Source organism: Grus americana, chromosome 7 (assembly GCF_028858705.1).
Source record: "Grus americana isolate bGruAme1 chromosome 7, bGruAme1.mat, whole genome shotgun sequence".
Lineage (NCBI taxonomy): Eukaryota > Metazoa > Chordata > Aves > Gruiformes > Gruidae > Grus > Grus americana.
Genome location: NC_072858.1, coordinates 31503183 through 31523713, shown reverse-complemented (window position 1 = coordinate 31523713; position 20531 = coordinate 31503183). Strand labels below are relative to the sequence as shown.

Here is a 20531-nt window from a genome sequence, read left to right as displayed (position 1 = left end):
ATATACTCTCAGGAGCTGCTGAACGAATCAGATTAATCTATCTGGAAAGGCATGTAAAACAATGCCAAATCTAATGAAACAAGAAGACACATAGGTTCTATAATGTCTGATTTACTTTAAAAAGGACTACACTTATTCCCTGATTTGATTACTCTGCCAAACATAATACGAGTTCCCCTAAAAATGTGAAAAATTGGATGCTTCCAGGTTAACTGGAAATGAAGTATTTTCAGTGCATTGACTTGTTATTAGCATGAGAGGAAATAAGAAGGAACAAAAATGTTATCTGTGACCCAGGGAAAAGGAAAACTTAATGTACAAGCTGTATGTAAACAGATTGAGTGTTGGCATTGCGCAAAACTAAGACATAAAGCAGAAAACTAAGAGGATTTGAGCAAAGAAAATTAGAATACCGAGTCAAAGAACACCTCTGATCTAGTATTTATGCCTGTTCTTGAAGATTATATGTCTCAAACTTTATGTCTTATCAGTTTGATAAGAGCAGGATCTAACTGTACACAACTTCTTTGAACATAAAGTTCACACGAATGGGAGATCTCCCATTGCCTCCTTTCTCTGCACTTCAATCATTAAAATGTTCTTTCTGCTCTTCTCCCTTGATAAGCTTTATTTGAAGACAGTACGAGCTTTTGCCAGTTTTGCATTGTGGCTTTCTGTAATGACATCTCCTGCCTTTTTAGTAGTAAAATGCAAAATTATCTTCCAAAAAGGTCCCACCACTCAAAAGGTCTAACAGCATTGTTTGCTGCCTCATACCTACAGTATGCTGCATGCAAGCACCGTATATGCAAGAACAGTCAGTGATGGATTTGGAGTTCACATCAATGCCTTTTGAAGTTTGTAGTATTAATGTCACATCTACCATTGCTCTGATATTTGCGTGTCTGATGTCACACATAGAGAAGAGGGGAAGAGCATGCCCTAGAAAATGACCACAGAATCTCAGACATTGACGAAGCTGAAAATTGTCAGCTGATTAGCCACCTCTGGGCTCAGTTCTGCCACAGCTAGTTTAAATCTGGCTTGGTTGTGTCTACCTAACACTGCAGGGCAGGGATACTCAATGAAATCTCTTTGCCTTTCACCACAGGTCTGCTAATAATTATTTTTAAGGTCTCACAGTTTGAGAGCCTGTAGAGACTAAGTGTCTCCTCTAGTTAATGTTCAGTGGCCTGGTGACACAAGGTAAATGCTACCTCCCTTAAATGACTGTCAAGGAGAGGGAGTCTGCAGCACTATAGGTGAGTGCCTTTGAAATAGAGGCATGGCTCCTGTTCATGCAAAGAAATGTGATCCTGTTTCCCTCAATTTAAGGTTAGGAACTGCAAGTGCTAATTTAAGGAAAGGTATGTGAGAAAAGGAATCCGCACAGAGGTGGGGGAATACAGTTCCTACTGTTACTACCTTCTCACAAAGGCTTTCTAGAAACAGTTCACACCATCTATTTTTACTACCAACTGCAATGAAGCTAATAGCTTGCATTAGGGTCATTTCGACGACGGGTGGAAGGCCTAAACTCTGATATTCAGGCTGCAGTATCTGCTAGAACAGCTTTTTCACACTCTGTGCCTAATTCTCTATTGCAATTAAGCTTCACTTTACCACAGTAATGAGCTTTCAACTGGGAATACAGCAATTTAAATGTAAAGGAAGATTTGTGTGAATAAGAATCTGCTCATGTACGCCCTAACTAAGCACAACTGAAAAAGAAAGCAGACAACTCTTGAAACAAGTGGTTATTTGCTGTTCTCTGCCTAAGGTATTTGTGTGTTTTTTGTTTGGTTTTTTTTTTTTAAATTGAAGAGCAGAAAAGGATGATGTCAGCGGGTTTTATCCCTGTTTTTTGTTTATTTTTAGAAGTGGACCAACAAATAACCATGACCTAAATTCTACAAGACAGAAGTGCACACAAGCACATTGTTAAATATCAGAATCTATTTGAGTTCAGACAATTTCAGCAGAACTGTACACATACATCTTCTTTAAAAGTAGACTACAAAAAACTAATTCACCAATACAGTGAAAATGAACAGTAAGGTCTAATATTAAAGACAGATAGTGAAGTCAACCTTTTAACTTCTTTGTTTTCATACAGGGATAATGTGGATATAGCATTAAAATTCAGACATAAATCTGTCAAAGGCAAAAAAGATAACAGCACTTTTAAGTGAGCATCAGTTTTATACTGTCATTAAAGAAAAGCTGGAATCTGGATGGAACAAGCTTCAAACTGGGCATGTGCAGCCCCTGCCGTCTCCTGTATTTAAATGGAAGCTGCTGCTGCTGCCCTTTGCTAAGCTGAAGATGAAGTGAAGCAATCTGAAGCTCTAGTGAGAAACTCTGCACTGGATCTCACATTATTCCAGAGAAGCTAACAATCTGCTTTACACACACACGAAAAGGTAAATTGGCTGACATAAATTCAGAGGAGAGCTCTTCTTTGTTTTTGCTTAGATTTTGTTCACCTGAATAACCAGCCCATTCAAAAGGGGATCTCTTGTCCCTCTGAGGACCCCAAGAGCACCAAAATTGTGGAGTCCTTCAATGCATGGAATGACTCGGAAGCCAATGCCTACACACTGATGGACCTGCCTCTTAGAGCCCCAACAGTAAGTGTTTTCTGTCACTAAAAGCTGTAGCAAGTAGTTCTGCTGGCAAAGCTGGCATTTATGGAACTCTAAATGGACATTTAAGGTGTATGTATGCATTAAATGCTGTAATGTGATAATGAAGAACATAATGAAAACTTTAAAATCTTTTTGTTCATTAACTACTTATTTACTGCAGAAAGGACTGTAGAAGCAGTGTTTTTCAGCAGAGTTACATGGGCAGAAGGCAGGGAGGAACGTCTAATGGCAAAGTACACCAAATATGTTGCAAACTGTCAAAACAACATGTTCTTGTGCATTGAACAGCTGTTCAGTTCAAACCCAATGCTCTCTCTTGTTATTATTCAAGATGGAAATCCCCATCATTTCTGTAGCAGTCTGTAAGTGCAGCGGAGTGTTTATGCAAATGTTAAAGAGTTGTTATTTGCAGTTACCCAAGACAGCTGTTCAGAAGGTTTTCCCAGGTAAGTTCTATCAAAGCTCTTTCCCAGTTGTTAAATACTAAACAGAAAGCAAATTTCCTTAGAAGTGTGAAGGTGAGAATCTGTTGTGATGATGCTTCAGGCTGGAATTTCTTTGGACTTGCTAAAAATATTCTCCATCCCACCCCTCAAGCCTGAACCAAAGGAGCTCAGAAGTCCTTTTCCTGGTTGTGTATCTTGGTGTACTATGAGGACTAAAAAGTTTTGTTGGCCTGCTGTTTATACAAAAGTCTGTTTAAAAGTAAAGAATAAAAAAATAACAAGCTAATTTTTAAAGCTTTTAAAATCTGAAATTCAGCTTAAAATCTTGATGTGGTCACACCAGGCCCATATAACACAGTGGACGCTTAAAAACTGTGTGCAAGTTTCAAACACTCCAGAAGTTTTTATGCATATAGGATGTTGGATTGGGGTGTTTCAGTTTGATCCTAATTTATAATGAAAGATCAGTAAATATTTTATTATTTGCATAGTACAAATGTGGTTTGTTTGTTTACTTTTTAATAAAACCTGGATGTGTGCATTGTAGTACAGAAAATTAAACAGAGAAGTGTTCTGAGCCAAGGCGCTTACAAACTAAATTAGATGGATAACATATGAAAGAGGATAGCAGAACATAGCAGGGAGGGGGAAGAGGGACTGGAGAGCACATGGCAAAATGCAAAAGGATTCTGGGGACAGTGATTTACATCGGAAAATTAAAAATGGATTTTTTCCTTATTCTGCTGAATGAGGTAATTAGCTGTCCATTTCCTCTCCCTAGGTTAAGTGACTGTATTTTCAAACTTCTGCATTTTAATTTGACACAAAGATTGGTTTAAGAGAGTTTCAGGACTGAAAGCAGTATGTGCTCCTTGTGGTTGACATTAAATCCGGAAGATAGAATACAAAATCTGCTATCCAAATTGCTCAACAGGACAAACATCATCTACGGAAAGCCCTGCTGTCTACTGGAAAGAGGGCTTAGCAGTTGGCGTCACCCTGCTGAAACCATAATTGAGGTGGGATTACACTCCTTTTTGTGCTGCCTGTCATCACACAGCAAGTGCCTACAGAGGCAAGCTCAGAAATCAGAGCAAGGAACTGTGAAGAAAAATAAGTGCTATCATCAGTTGTGTGAGGCCTCTTATGGGTAGGCAGTACAAACACTGCACATAGAAACCCTAGGAAATTACAATATTTCTGTTCTGGTAATTTTTCTGAACTATATGATTTCTTGTAATGTAAAAGGCCACTACAATTGGTTGTATAAGTCATGCTGTGTAAATGGGTGGCTTCATTACCTGTATTTGTAGGAAAATTAAGAACAAAGAAACCTGATACGTTGCCAAAGTCAATGTGGGACTGCCAAAACTTGCGATGTTTTGGAACTGGGCTCTATTCTATTGAAACATTCATTCTGCAAAACCAATGCCTACAGTTTGAAGCCAGATAAATTCATAAAAGCAAGGACATAGCAGTCCCTATTTCCCCTTCCTTGTCTTGTTTTACACCAAATTAGATAGAATCCATCTGATGTCCAGGCAGAAGTAGCTGAGAAATTGTCCTTGTCCTAGCCTTTTCTGTTTCTGGCTTTTGAAACAATGCCACATAAGTAAATCAATTAGTCAGAACTGGCATTGAAATATGTTCAAATCCTCAAATGACCTCATGAGGATTTCTTCTTTCCCTATTAACCTTGCTTTATACTCTTGCCATTGGGAGAATGTGAGGAGTGGGGTATATCAAGTATGATTTAGATTCAGTGCAAGTATTTACATGCATGGCCTTGCTCCTACTATCATCACTGTAGCTTTAGCAGGACTTCAGTAATCAACGTCTCCAACTGAACAGTAATTAAGTGATATGGTTTTTTTCTTACTCTGAAAAAGAACAAATATTTTTCCTCCAATAACAGTTGAACTGTGTTCTTTGCGTGTTGTCCTTTTTTCACTTTACACAAATATTTTTCTAATGCTATATGCAGGGGGACAGTGAGGGTTGGACTTTGAAAAATGTTACATCTTCTAGTAGAAGTTATTCAGAGGTGAGCTGGTTTGGTTGGTTTGGGGTTTTTTTTAAATCAATTATGAAATAACTATTTAGAAAACCTTCTATTTAGGAAAATGTGTATAATAAACAGATTCCCAAGACAGAATAGATGCAGGCATCAAATATTCCTGGGTTTTATATCTGATCTAGACTTCCACTTAGGAATCATGGTTTTGTCCTGGACTGCAAAGGAATTCCTTTACCCTTTCAACTCCGTTCAGACCAGTGTCTTCCAGGGTCTTGACAAACTTCACAGTGACATAAAAGTTCTGCCCTACAATGATGTTCTCTGTGGCTGATTCATTTTTACCCCTTCTCTGCTTGCACCAAGACTTAGCAGAAGAAACTGTGCCCCGCTCTCTTCCCAAAGAAGCAGGCTAGCTCCTCAGATTGGCCCTCCAGGAAGAACTCTGCCTCTCTTGTAACCAGCTGTGGCAGCAGGCCATAAATATAGAATAACGAGGCTCTGTGTTGTGCTGCAGTCTCCACAGACAAGGCCATAACAGGAAGGATTTAGACATATTTATCTATCAAACATTTGCTTTTCACCAAACTCCCAAAAAGCATCTCAAGTTTGTAAGTCTCAGTCAAGATTACAGAATGATAACTGAAAAGATGGTCAGTTCTGTTTTAGCTGTTTTGTTGTAGGCATAGACAAGCATTCCTTTAGGGAGAACAATGCATTTTAAGAAGGCAGACTGCATTAAACCTAGCTGTTTCCCTCTGTTATAGTATTTCCACAAGGACACACTTAAACCTGCTGGAAGGAAATACACTAACGTAGAGCAACTTCATAACTTCATAATTTCTTGTCACTGACTCTATTGAGGCAAATGATAGAGTAGGATTTAGAAAAGGATTACACCTATGTATGGAGGATAAAAATATCCTACACTAAGATTATCCTTTCAAACAGATAATAACCCTGTTTTAAGGGTACAAACCAACTGCTAAGTCTCTACACTGAAAATTAAATTCCCACATGACTATTCATTATGCATGTTTCACAGCTGTGTGAAACACCCAGTCATGACTAAAGGCAGGCTAAGTGTTTTGTCAGGAATGCTGGTCTGAATCAGTGTGGCACTTCCCAAGTTCCTTACCACACCAAAATTATCCATCTGATTCTGCAAAACTGGTGTAAATAAATAATAAATGACATGCCTATCAGAGATTAAAAACACAATTTTTTTTACAGTTCTAGCAAAAGTCCAGTTTTCATATACAATCAAACAGTATTATAAAACCTGCTTTTAAGGCTGACTAGAATGCTGTCCTTGGCTAGTGATATGTTGTCCAACCGACCCTCAGTACTTACTGTGAAGACATTTTGGTACATTACAGTTACTACCTTGATGTCCTCCACAGCTTCCATGACCATTTTGTTTGCTTGCTTGAGACGTGCAATATTTATATTGACTGTCAGAAAGTTGGTGCTTCCCAATGAATTGTTTCCTACAGAATTAATACAGATCTAAGCCACCCACAGCACAGGAGGCCTGTGGGTATACTGGCACCCAGTGGTCCAGAGCCTCAGGTGCAAGTATCTTTTATTAACTCAGGAAAGCTGTAGTCCATTGTCCATCCACTGGAAAATGTCCAACCTCTTAGCTTCCAGTTCAGTTTCTTTGTGCACTTGGTGATGTTTTGAACCATGTTACATTAAATAAACTGTTGTCATATCACTTGACAGAGAAATAATGAAGTGCTGGTTTTGCCTGTTCATTTTTCTTATCTTCATTACGAGGTGTTTATAGAAAGAAGGCTGAAGAGAAAAACATGCAAGGCAACAATGCTAGGTATTATCAGTGCAATTGAAATGGTTGTTCAGAGTACTCTCAAAGGAGACAATTGCTGCAGTAGAGATTGCAACAGTGGCATTTTTATTCTCCCCTGCCAACCAAGTAGTCATACCATGGGGTGACAACGGAAGACAGAGGCTAAAGAAGGCTAATCTGCTGGAGAAACTGAATAGAGAAAAGCTTTGGGAATTGTCTGACTTCTTGATTATCCTGCTGACCTGATTTCCTCAAGTACTATCTTACTCTCCCTGTCCTTTCCTTTAACGTACAATTCCCTTAGAAGATCTAGAGCTGAACTTGAAACAGGCACATGTTTTCATCTTCTAGTAAGGAAGCTGTATATATGCAACTTAGTGATGAATTTGAAGTACTTAGGCCTCATCTAATGCCTTGTTGGTCAACTAGTCCCTTTCTTTGACTTAAAGAAGCTTTGAATCAGATCTGTATTTCCAATAAAAATGGTGAAATTACTTTTTTTAATAACTGACTTTTTCCTCTTAGAGAACAGCCAGAGTTGGACCTTGTGGTAAAAATGCCAGACCTAGAGGAACTCCACACTAAAATGTGAATTTATTCCTTTTTGACATAGACCTTTTATTTGCCCATATATTTAGTATTACTTATGTCCTATCACTGCTGCAGTATAAATATTATTCCTTTACTTTTTTCACACTTGACATTTTTATTGACTCTGAACTTGCTTCATTCCTGAATAAGTAATTTTAAAGTCTCCTATTGTCTCTTAAATAACCTTTCCTCTCTTGTGATTTCTCTGTGTATTTATATTTATCTTTTAAATTTTTCCTTGTCCTTAGTCCTCCACAAATTTAATTCAAATTAAAGCCTTTTTAATCTGTTCTTTGTAGCCAAAACAAGCTCCTTTAGTTGCTTCATTTCTGTTACCTTGATCCAGTTCTGATTGAATGGCTAGCTACAGGGAAAAATATCAGAAATCTCCATTCGATTAATAATCATCATTAACTCTCTGTAGAAGAGCAGTTAAAAAATGTTCTAGCCACAAAGCTAAGGAGAAAAAAAAAAAACCAAACCAAAGAACACCCGATCTCATTTATTTAAAAAAGTTTTATCTCAGACTCTCCCTCCCCACTTGCTATTAGTATGGGATTCTTTTTTATTATTTTACTGGCAGTGTGTTAAGCACAACAGTTTCTACCTAGGCAAGATGCCCATTGTTGTTGATAATGTGACACCAACTTACACTTTGCTGCAGGAACCTGAACAATAAATGTCATGATACTGTCATTCAGTTAGTGTATCAACCTTAACATTTTTCTCCAATTATAATAACAGCCAGAGCTACATTTTCTCTCTCTAAGATCAGAGTATTTGTCCAGCACATCATTGCTGCTAACATAGAAACCCAGGGAGCTCACTCTACTTGTTGAGGATTGCTGCGGGCAGATCTTCAGCACACGAGCAAAGACAATCTCTTCCAGAATTCTAGACACTCCTGGGATTCACTTCTTGCTACTGGCACATTGGTTTTAAATACACACTGTCTCTAATAACTTCATCCCAATCTCAGAGATATATTCAGAAGTAAAGTCTGCCTCTATTGTCTGAAAATACCCATTTCCTTTGATAACTGGGGTGTTGTCAAAGGCGTTTCTGAGTTGCACTCGAACAGTGAATGCCAACTACTGACATAACTGTAGCATAAAAGGGAGAACTTTGTATCTACCTCTGTGTACTTTTCTCCTTTTCTACCAGCAACCTTCCTTTTCCTGGGAAGGAATGACTGCATATGACAGCTGTACCACCACCTGCCAGTACTTGTGATTGGAAAGAACATATCCAGACTCATAGTATTATTTAAGCTTGCTACTGGCACAGACCTTGGTACAGGCAATTCCCTTGTCTTGGATCCTAGGCCACAGGCAGGTTGACAGAACTCACAGTACGCGGGCTACAAACAATTCAAAATATTTCCTGGGCTTTTCTCAACCCTGATGTGATTCTTGTAGCTCAGTAGCTGAGGAATGCCATGGCTGCAGCTTGCAAGCTTGAGCTATGAGCAGTGGTCATGGCATGCCATTCCACAGTGAGTGCCACCTTTGATGAGAAAAGCCTGGCTACTGAGACAGGATCTGTCCATGCAGATGGATGAAGATGATGCTTGGTATTTTTCATTACTACATTAGCTGGTTGGAGCTGATGCCAAGACACGTTTAGGACAGCAGCAGTGACACAGAGGTGTGTGTTTAAATCTCCTTGCCTGACCTTGTATCAAAAGGCAGCAGAACAGTGATGGTCTGGACAGCTGTTCTCTCCTCTTCAATTTCTATCAAGTCATCCTGCTTCCTGGGTGCAGCTTTATTGTTTGCTTCATTACTAATCTGGGGTCATTTGGCCTAAAATGTGTTTGTGGCTCCTAGTACTTAATTAAAATTGGTTTTAAATTATTCTTTAAAATGCTGTAGTCTTCAGACTTGGCTACTGAATTTTGCTACAAGTTATTAGTTGATTAAGAAACAAATGCTTTTATCAAGTGCTTTATCACATACTTCACAGAGAGCAAAATACCTTCATTCAGTGCAGAGCAAAACCAGAACTGGTAAAGAAACCAGACATAAGGTATAAAGGATCTGTGGTTTAGTTTTTCTTATCCTTATCCTTAATTTAGTTTCCCAAAGACTGTTGTTCCGTGCTGCCAGGCTTTTAGTAACCAAGTCTTGAGGGCAGCATGCAATTCAGTATTATGCAGTGGGAGAAATGAAACAGCCATACTACTAAAGGAATAAATGCATGTTTATCTATAGAAGGTCATTTCTACTTAGTTAGAGAAGTCTAGCCAGTGATGTCAGAGGACAACAGAAATCATACTTCACAGGCACAGAAACTTTCCTGAAATGAAAACTACAGAAAACTTACTTCTTGTTAAGTACTGCATTACTTGATGTCAGATGCAATGAAAAGGGTCCCTTCCTGTCTTTTTCTCCTCTATAGCCTTATCTTTCTTTTGAGAGGGAATAGATTGCTTTTCTTCATCAAAATTCTAAATCAACAGTAAACATATAAACCACCCTTTGACCTTTGCACTGCTGACGGCATGTTTATCCCCTGAAGATGATCAAGAGTAAATGTAATTTGAAAGCAATTAGATTATGCTGACTTTTTTTGCTTGCTGTCTTTTTGCATTCTAGACCATTTCCTCTTCTAGAGAAGCACATGCCAGCTTATTCAGTAAAGGCTGACAATATACCTATGACCTCTTGTTTACTCCACAGGAGAGGACAGTGCAAGATGTTCCTGGTGCCTTTCCTACAGTGGATGTCCCAGACCATGCCCATTATACAATTGGGGTGGTCATTCTTATAGTGGGGATCACAGGAACTCTGGGTAATTTCCTGGTCATCTATGCTTTCTGCAGGTATCTTTCTTTTGGATATTTTTTTAAAATACTCAAATTTATGAACTTTAATAGTACCTTGACTGTGCTTTGCAAATGCAGTGCAGGCACACTATCAGACTACTATGCAGACATAGTAAAATGCACCAAAAGACACTGCTGTAGGAAAAAAAGTGACAACCTGCCATTTGCCTCTGAGCTCCTCCCATTAACCATAGCCATAGAAAAATAGTTAGCAAGATTGCAAAGAATCACTCAGATATGCCAAGCAATAGAAAGCCAGCCAAAGCAGAAACCTTCCAGTGATTTTTTTTCTACTGGCTGAACTGTGTCTGCACTGAACTGATGGGATGTTTTGCACCTGTCTCCCGCATATCTTCTCTATTTCAGATGTTTCCTTCCTCCTCCTGCTTACTACTGAGTTTCTTTCCCCCCTCTGTTCCTTACTGGACATGTCTCTTGTTTTCACATTTTCTAACACTTGGCTTATTTCCTTTTAACTAAAACAACACTCCAACTTTGAAGGAAACTGGATCTCGGACAACGTGATATTTTCATTATTCCTGTTCACTCATACTGTTTCTGTTTTGTCACACTGGGGCAGAGCATTGGCATGATGTCCAGGCCAGTGAGCTTCTACTTTGCGATTGGTCTTTGGGAACTAATGTAATAAACCAAAATAATAGCAATTATATGAGAATTTGGCAGTGTTAACACAGTTGTGCTTTTATGTGTACCCTTTAAAAGACTGTACTACAATACTATGAATAACATATACAGGCAGGATACACTGAAGGCTGGCTATTGTCTGGGCCAGTGACATGAGTGTCATAAAGAACAACTGATGTAAAACAAAATGCTTGATGCAGTACATAGTGAGTTTGCTTAATCCCTGTATTTGGAAGTCACTGTTGATCTTATCAGCAGTGGAAAATGCGCTCCCCTCCCCCTGCTTAACACGACCCAGATCCAACAAATCCATAGAGTACATCAACTTTAATTTCCTGTTAATCATGGACAGGCAGTGCACTGGGTCAGAATATTTAAAGAACAATATGATTTATCCCCATCACCAAGCTGGTTATCAAAACAATCTTCTAAAGTGCACAGGAATATAAGGGTGTCAAACTGAGCCTTGCTTATGTTCTGTCATGAGGGAGATGAGAAGAACTCTGCTCTAGCTTGCTATGTAGTGTGCCTTGGTATTTGTGAAGCTGCCAAGGCTCACAGGAAAGAGTAACAAGATAATTAACAGTGCAGCAGTGTTTAGCAACTTTCCTTCTGATCTTTGTAGGAGTAGGAGCCTTCAGACTCCAGCCAACATATTCATCATCAATCTAGCTATTAGTGACTTCCTGATGTCCATTACGCAGTCTCCAGTTTTTTTCACCAACAGCCTCCACAAACGCTGGATTTTTGGTGAGAAAGGTTTGTATATATTCTTTCTAAGAAATCACAAAGTATGTTCTTTCCTCAGTGGCAGCTGAGGAAAGTTAATCTACTATTTCCTTATCCTGAGGTACACTTGCAATGTTGAGAACATTTTTCAACATTGGTTCATTGCTGACACAAATGTTTCCTTAAACATTTTTGTCTGTGTGCAGTAAATACGTTCCCACCATGGTGAGGAAAATTACACACATGAGATAGATACAAAGGTGACATTGGCAAAGTAAGGCACAGGACTAGTCTTCTTGCCAGTATTCTTCCCCAATCATCTCATACTTAGTTACTGGCAGAGTCCTATGACAAAGAAGCACCACCTCTCAATGCACCAGTTTAAAAGCTCTTCTAAATAACCTGCTCTAGGACTTGCACCTGGCAAAGTGAGGCAAGAAAGGCTGGCAAAAGGGAGCTTTCGCAACAGAAATATTACCTGAACATTTCCTGTGCAGTAAGAAAACGTGGAATGAAGGTGCTTTCATTTTTCCTATATGACTGTAATAAGAGGAAGACTAGTCTTTGCCTCTTGAACAGGTATTGACAGAAAGGAAGGTCAGAGAAGTAATGTTGCTATTTTGACCTCTGATGACCAAAAGCACTTTTTTTTTAGTTCCATGAAGTGTTCACTTGCATAGACGTTAAAACAAAAAAACAAAACAAACCCCCGCTTTTAGTCATTAGGTTGTTTGAATAATTAAAACCACTCACTAATATATTCATAGCCTGCATATTTACTCCAGTTATGCTGACCTTGAGATATAAATGGTTCCATGATATCAAAGTAGCTGCAACCCATTGTTAAGCAAAACAGCTGTTTCTACGGGAGCTGCAGTAAAACTGGAGTGTAACAAGATATTAATGGATTGCTGAAGCGGTCCCACTAGAAACATCAGAAATCAAATGAGTGAAAATATGTTAAATATCACTATCTCCAGCAATTCAAGCAAACAAAATCTTCAAAGTTTATCTCCATGGATAGTGTAATTAGCAAGACAGACAGGAGCTTTGAAATAGCATTACAACTGCAGGAAAACTGAAGTTCCATTGCTTTACAAATTCCAGAAGACATTAGTTCACAAGAAACACAGACTTGAACTCTCCCAGAAATTAATTATCATGGGTAGATTAATTTCACTGCTACTTCTGTCATCTTCATTGAAAGGCTGTGAGCTGTATGCCTTCTGCGGAGCTCTTTTTGGCATTACATCTATGATCACTTTGATGGTGATTGCCTTGGACAGATATTTTGTCATCACAAAACCTCTGGCTTCTGTTGGAGTGATGTCTAAGAAGAAGGCCCTAATAATCCTGGTAGGAGTCTGGCTGTACTCTTTGGCTTGGAGCCTCCCGCCCTTCTTTGGATGGAGTAAGTGAAATGGAATAATTTTTTTTCCCTCATAGCATTGGATTAAAGACTGGTTACAGGTAGAGAAGAGGGTTGAATTTATGGCTTGCATATTAGGCTTGAATAAATAGATTTGAAGAAAACTGATAAAATATGTATTGAAACTGAAGATCTCTAATCAAATGAAAAAAAAAAATCCGGTGTGCATTACAACATATTATATGACAATGGCACTTTTACTTAAGCTCATTACTTACTGAAGAAAGAACAGTAGATAAAATCAAGACCAAACTTTATGAAGGATGGACCTGCCTATTATCCATACCTACTTCCACTGAACCAAATTCGACAATATAAAAATGAAAAAAAAATGCATTTGTGCTTTTTCTGATGACTTTTTCCTCCCCAAAGGTGCTAAGATAGTAGTGTCAATCTAAATGTCTTTATTCACATAAAAGAGGAATACAGTCTGAGTATTTTGAGCACGTACATCTTCAGTAAGTCTTGACTGTGTTCTAGATGGGCAAATTGCACTGAGTGTTTGGCCACATGCTCCATTCAACCATTGGTATCTTCAATAAGGCTTCCAATAAGGATGGCATTTAGTAATAACTGATTTGCTCTTGTAAATGTGAATTTTACGCCTGCAAATTGGAACACACATACAGCATCTTGATCCTTGCAACTTATAACAAAGAGAGTTTCTGTTATTCTTCCTCATTTGAATCCGCCTCACTATCATTAATTTGTTTTCTATGAGTCACCAGCTTCAGTCAATAAGTTGAATGAACTCATCATTCAAAACCCCAGCCCATTATTGTGCTCCCTAATTCCAGAAGAGAATGTGTCAGCTCAGCAGAGGTGAGAACACAGCAATGTTTGATTTTCCCAAAGGATGCTGCAACCAACTCAGTTACTGAGTAGAATTTCAGCAGATTTTTGTTATTGTCTTGTTATTGTCATTCTGGTCCCCCATAAACATGAAGCATGTTTAAGCAGGCAAACTGCAATACGAGGAGAAGCAGCTTTAGTTGAATGAGGAGCTGTTAGAACAACAAAATGACAATATAGTCTTAGATTCTATATTCTTAATTGAAGAAGGTGGAATAATTGCATGAAGGGTGTTGTTATCTTGTAATTAGATTCTAATAGTACCCACAGTACTAACTCTCATACAGTAATTAGATGCATCTGAGCACATCTGGTGCAATATTTTTAAGAGTTCAACAGAAAATACCATTGTAAACAGTGAAAATCAAAATACAAAGGTAAAAAGACATTGCTGTTAAAAATTTCTTTACTTAACAGTTTGATACAGTTCCTTTAAGGAGATTATATTTTATTTCAAGCAGAATATTATGTATGGATGGATTTTTTTACTTGTACTCAACTTCACAACAAAATTAATGTGATCTGCACAATAAATCTTTCTCCTTTGCACAGTAAATTTCTCTTATCTGCATAAGCTTAAAAAAGTGGTAGCTATAGCAATCAGTTTCATTTCACTCCTTCGGAAGACAGCAATTTGACAGGAAACAGAGATATTCAAAAACAATATGGGTCTGATCCAAGACCCACTGAAGTACTTGGAGAGATGCCCTTTGACTATGTAGAGCTTTAAACAATATTAAAAAAACTGAAACAAAATTATCATTTTTTCCAATCTGAAGCCTTAGACTGCTAAACATAAATACGACAGGGCAACTGAGTAAAAGAAAATAAAAAGAGGTGCTTTAAACAAAGAATGGTGTATCCTTTTAAAGTCTTTTTCCCTTTAAGAGAGTAGGACTAAATCCCATGTTATTCTGAGTATCTTTCTCTAACTTCCACACTCAGAATAAGAATCACTTCATGGCTTATGCCTTCTCCTGCCTTTCCTTCCAGGTGCATATGTTCCCGAGGGTCTGCTGACTTCCTGTTCCTGGGACTACATGACTTTCACACCATCAGTCCGTGCCTACACGATGCTGCTTTTCTGCTTTGTCTTTTTCATTCCTTTGATTGCTATCATCTACAGCTATGTCTTTATATTTGAGGCTATCAAGAAGGCCAACAAGTAAGTAGCCAACAGGCTTAAGTTTTTATCCTTCTGTTTAAGTGACTGTTTATTTTCTTAAAACAAAGACTAACATAAGAAAATTGGGAAGTTTTTCACTTTGAATTTGTATGCAAGATTGAGACAGGAAACCAAACAAGAATTCTGTCAATAGTCAACACGGCAAGAAGTATGACCCTTGGAAGGGCCATTCCTGACTTCAAGCTAGAGACGTTCAGTATATTGTCTAATGATGCGGAAAAGGATATGAGTAGCAGCAATAGAAATCTGAAGGATGAGAAAGGACTACAGATATTAACCAATCAAAAGAAGTACTAAAGGGACATCATAGACACCTAACAACAGTGTATCAACAACTATTCCACAGAAAAATAGATGGAATTGAACTACAAATTCTATGTTTTACAAAGGGTGAAAAAGAGGTAAAACAGTTCATCGCAGGTCTCTGAAACAAAAACTATTGTAAAAATAAAGGCCAAGGTCTGCTACTACATTTGTAATCTGTAGATTATCTGTCCTGTAGATATCAGCATATCTAGTCACATAGCTCAGAAGTACTGAGTGAGAGTAAGGTAGCAAAATTGGAGCTAGGGAAGCAAAGACTTCTCTAACTGTATTTAATATAGTGTTGTTCAATTGGTTTGAAGACCTGATTTATGTGGAAATTCTTCTGGTACAGGACAATTTTCTTCACTGAAGCACATGTGAATTGTGCCACTGATTAGTGCAACGTAAGTGCATTGAATTGTGAAGGACTGGTCATATACATACATTAACACACATTAAAAGTGCATGACTTTTAGCATAAACCAGCCTAAGAGTAATTGTTGCCTAAGAGTAATTTTATGAAGCTATTTGCTCGATTCCCTACCTCTTTTTGCTGCTGTTGTATGTTTACTTCCCCTAGGTCTATTCAGACATTTGGATGCAAACATGGAAATAAAGAGTTCCAGAAACAGTATCAGAGGATGAAAAATGAGTGGAAGATGGCCAAAATTGCACTGATTGTCATCTTGCTTTACGTCATTTCCTGGTCACCATACTCTGTTGTTGCTCTGGTAGCTTTTGCTGGGTAATTATGAATGTATCAGCAAAGGAATATTCAGTGAAAGCAAAAGGTGTGAAATTGTAAAAGACAGATGAAAGTCAAAGCTACTTATCAAGTTTAATGCCTGATGTGCATCCAAAACATTCACATATTTAGGAGTGACATTTAACAAATGGGGCACACGCTGCCTCTGATTTTTTCTTAGTTTGACTTTAAAAAAAAAAAAAACAAAAAAAGGAAAACAGGAAGGTTATTACTGGCAACATAACATTACTGTGCTGATTTCTGAATGCAGATTCTTTATGTTAGGATATTTGAACTATCTGAATTCTATTTAACACCAAAAAGCCAAATATAGCACCAAATAGATCCACCTAGTGGTTGATTCTCTTTTCTTTGTCCACTTCTTTTACTTACAAAAGTTCATTCATTTTCTTGTGTTACATCAAACTGCTGAAATTCCTTACATGTATAACCAAGTTCAAAATTAGTACATACATGCATTGGGGAGCTTTTTGATCCTGGATATAAAAGATCCTAAATATAAAAAATCTAAGCATGTTCTTCATCTATTTAATTGTCAACATTTTATACAATAATTCAACAAAAGCATGATACTATTAATATATCTATACATAGCTTGACATCAGACTATAGTTGATACAATCCAGGTACAAGTAACAGATTGGGAGCGTGGATGCGTTGGCTCTATGTGGATATTTCTCCCATGTTAACATGTGAATTTTCCTGTGCTTCCGTTTAGCCTTTGTAAAATGGGTGTAACTATCTCCTTTAGAAAGCCTTGTCAACTACAAATCCTTAAGCAGAAGACTTCTATGTCAGTACAAAACATTTATATTTGTATTTTTTATGTCAGAAATAAAAAGTAGGTTTTCCCAAAATTGACGCACAGGATAAATTTACTTGTGATGGAGCATTTTGGGAGGCAGGGGTGATTTTTGTTACACACCTAAGGAAGAGGCCACTGCAAGGCCTCTTCTCAAACATAACATAGGAAGGCAACTTCCTAAACACAGCAGTTCTAAAATCTTATGCTTAAGAACAAAAAATGCTAAGAGAAGAAGATTCTTTCCCTTTGAATCCACAGGGGCAATTCCAAGCAGCAGCAAACATTTTCTCCATAAAGGCAAACAGCTTCCTCACCCAGAAACGCAAATCCTTAGGATGTGTCCAAGTCTCCTGGTTCCTGTCACAGGGGGACTTAGGTATTGGGCACCCACCACTGGTGATATGTGACCAGCTAGAGACAGAGGAAGAACAAGAAGACAAAGAAATGCAGCACAGCTAGCTTGCAGCACTACTTGCTCTAAGATACCTCAAAAACAAAAACAAAAAACCAAAAACCCAAAAAAATCCAAAATTAGAAGATGCTTTAAGCTAAGCATTTTAGCTATGTAGAACTGTCAGGCTGTCCCATATGATTCAGCATCTACTTTAGGATGATCAAGTGCCTGCTGAACTTGACTTCTAGCCCGTGTCTCACATTGACAAAAATCTGAACAAATGGAAAATTTTATCACTCTACAGTATGTGACAAATGAGCATTTGCAAATTTTGCTCATGAAGACATCTGGTGAGCAACATAGCTTTATTCAGCTTTTTTCCCATTTCTGAACTATGCCTTTTAGGCAATCCTTCTGGGATTTTTCAGAGATTAATAGACCAAGCCTGGAGGCCTTCTGTGGACTTTTATTAACAATGATCTCAGATAAAATCATTGCATTCCATATATGGGAGGCAGACAGAGTCTGTGGCTATAGTCTTGGACTAAAGACAACTCATCTGACAGAGCAACAACATACACAAAATTAAGGAAGAACCTTAATTCCTTTAGAAAATATTTTGGATGAGGAATACTGAGCTAGCACACCATCATTCTCACTAATATTGTTGGTCTACCGGTTATATTTTCTGGGGATGGTTAGCTTAAACAAAAGCCTTTGTCGCTTTTTGTTTCTGTTAGCTGAACTTTCCATCAGTCTTACCAAAGCACTCTCTCATCTCAGGGTCAGAAACTCCATTCCAGCAAGGTCATACTGCTGTGTGTTCTCCAGACTCTGTGAAGATTTACACCTCTAACCAATGCTTTAAAAGTATGATTAGGAGAAACCATGTTTAAAATTGTGTATGGAGAACATGCTTACAGAGAAAAGCCTTAAATTAGAGGTGAAATGGCATCTCAACATTCAGGCAGCTGACAAAATGATTCCTGTATTACCATTGGCAAACTATTTCCACCTCATCACAGAACATAAATATTCCCATAGTATGATGAAAAATTCCTTCACCAGGAAGATGAGCTGCCACCTCCTTATGCCACCTCTTCGTTGTTTGTTTGCAGCAGTCATATGAGAGACTTTCTTCTGAGAGAGGATTGAGAGGAAAACCTGTTTTCTCCCATAATATTATAGGAACACAAGGCTAACTGAAAGATGGAGCTTAGGCTGCCTTCTCAGGAAGAAGAGCAGCAATAAAGAAAGGATGTTATCCTTGGGAAGAAAGACTGACTTACTGGGCCATTTCACTTAGAATTCTTTCTGCCAATGCAAGAAGAGGTCTTCATAGTCTCTAAGCAGGTCTATGGAGAATTTCCCTGGCGGGAACTGCCTATGAAATGTTATTGTTATTTTGGTCTGAGCTGTTCTCTTGACTTTCTTCTGACCAAGACCTTATGGGCTACTTCGAGCTATCTTCAAAAATTAACTGGCTGATACCACCATGGCCAATAGCCGTCAATCAAAATTCTTTTATCCTTTAGAGTCACATCACCTGCATATATGCATGGTCATAGTAACACATGAGGTTAACATATGACATCTGAAAACACTTCCCCTTCACTTTTTAATTCAGATCAGGCCAAAAATAAAGTTTGAATAGGAAAATAGATTTATTAGTTATCTTTCCCTATAATGCCTCATTCTGCACACCTATTTAGTGACATATTACTCAGCAAGTATATCTGCTGAGTTTGGAACACATAGATACTCTGATGAATGTACATTCACATTGTCCCTAGGGTAAACAATATGGGAATTACCACCATCCTGAGCATAGTAGTGAAGTGCTCCAAGAGAAGTCCCGAGAAAATCATGTTTCTCAGAAATGCAGTTAGGCTGGTGTTGATCTTTACAAGCAAAGGATATAAAATTTGATCTCTCACTGTTTGGGTACAGAACTCCCCCTTTTACTCTCTCTGGAGCACTAATAAAGAGTTGTCTTGTCAGTGTATAACTGCATAGCCTACGTAGAACTCAATACTAAATATATAATGCTTTTGCATTACTTCAGGTATTCCCACGTCCTAACACCCTTCATGAACTCCATACCAGCTGTGATTGCCAAAGCTTCTGTCATCCATAACCCCATCATTTATGCTATCACACACCCCAAATACAGGTAAGTTCACTCTTATAAGCTATGTTTAATATAGCAAAGGAAATCAGACAGTAACTTTGTCACTTTTAGGACTAGTACCTGAACTCTGCTTCACCTGCTCATTTTACCTCTGCAAGACAGCCTCGCCCTCCCCAAGAAAACTTCCCAATGCCATATAAATATCAGTGGAATTTGTACTTGGAACAAATTACTACACAGATGGGAGTTAGAGATGTTTATGGATACTGATCTGTACTTACAGATTACATGATAAAAGATAGAGACCTTCCCACCTCAAAGGAAAACACCGTAATTTTTGTAACTAGCTTAATGAGAGATGCAGGCATCTTTCAGTGTTGCAAATGGTTTGTTAAATTAACCAGGCCAGTGAGAGATGCAATTCAGTACATTGATCTACCTCTTCCCTGTTTTGTGCATCCTCCCCACCTTTCAAGCTTTCATATTTCATATAGTTATTTCTTCGGAGTTGTAACGTCTAGGGTCATTAACATATCAAGTTCAGATACACGCTGTGGGATCTGATGGATGGCAGCAAAGCCATATATATGTTCCTGTTTCACCCTTTACAAAGACCTACTGGGGAACTGGATAGAGAAGAGGTGGGCATGAACATCTAAGTGGGGAAGGCTGGGAGGAAGAGGAAAGCTAGGCAAAAGAGTTCCCTTACACTGCATGTGAGGAAAGAAATACTGTAATACAACTGCACATTTTGTACAACTCTAGAGATAGCTAGAAAACAGATCTGTAAGAGGACGCTAGAATAGCTGCTTAGGGGAAGATTAAAACAATTCATTATGTGGTACTTCTGCGAGGTTCAGTTTAAAGGGACAGAATTTTATTTTTGCCCTGATTAAGCTGAAAGCAGATAAAACATCATTTTAATAGCTCCCTTCAGTTCAAAGAGTTA

At 38.2% G+C, this 20531-nt stretch overlaps 1 protein-coding gene across 4 annotated transcripts in view; it reads left to right on the top strand.

Annotated features, from left to right (window-relative positions):
- The first annotated feature begins 2330 nt into the window (after positions 1-2330).
- OPN4 (opsin 4) overlaps positions 2331-20531 on the top strand; it is a 30942-nt gene continuing 12741 nt past the window's right edge. The window contains exons 1-8 of one of the 4 annotated variants that reach the window (XM_054831687.1): positions 2331-2423; positions 2511-2630; positions 10194-10336; positions 11610-11743; positions 12921-13124; positions 14988-15159; positions 16067-16231; positions 19517-19624. In XM_054831687.1, coding sequence (XP_054687662.1) covers positions 2604-2630; positions 10194-10336; positions 11610-11743; positions 12921-13124; positions 14988-15159; positions 16067-16231; positions 19517-19624 — 953 coding nt within the window. In that variant the 5' untranslated portion in view covers positions 2331-2423; positions 2511-2603. Of the gene's footprint in view, positions 2424-2510; positions 2631-3875; positions 4114-10193; positions 10337-11609; positions 11744-12920; positions 13125-14987; positions 15160-16066; positions 16232-19516; positions 19625-20531 lie in introns of those variants that run through there. The other 3 variants (XM_054831685.1, XM_054831686.1, XM_054831684.1) reach the window with 3 other exon arrangements.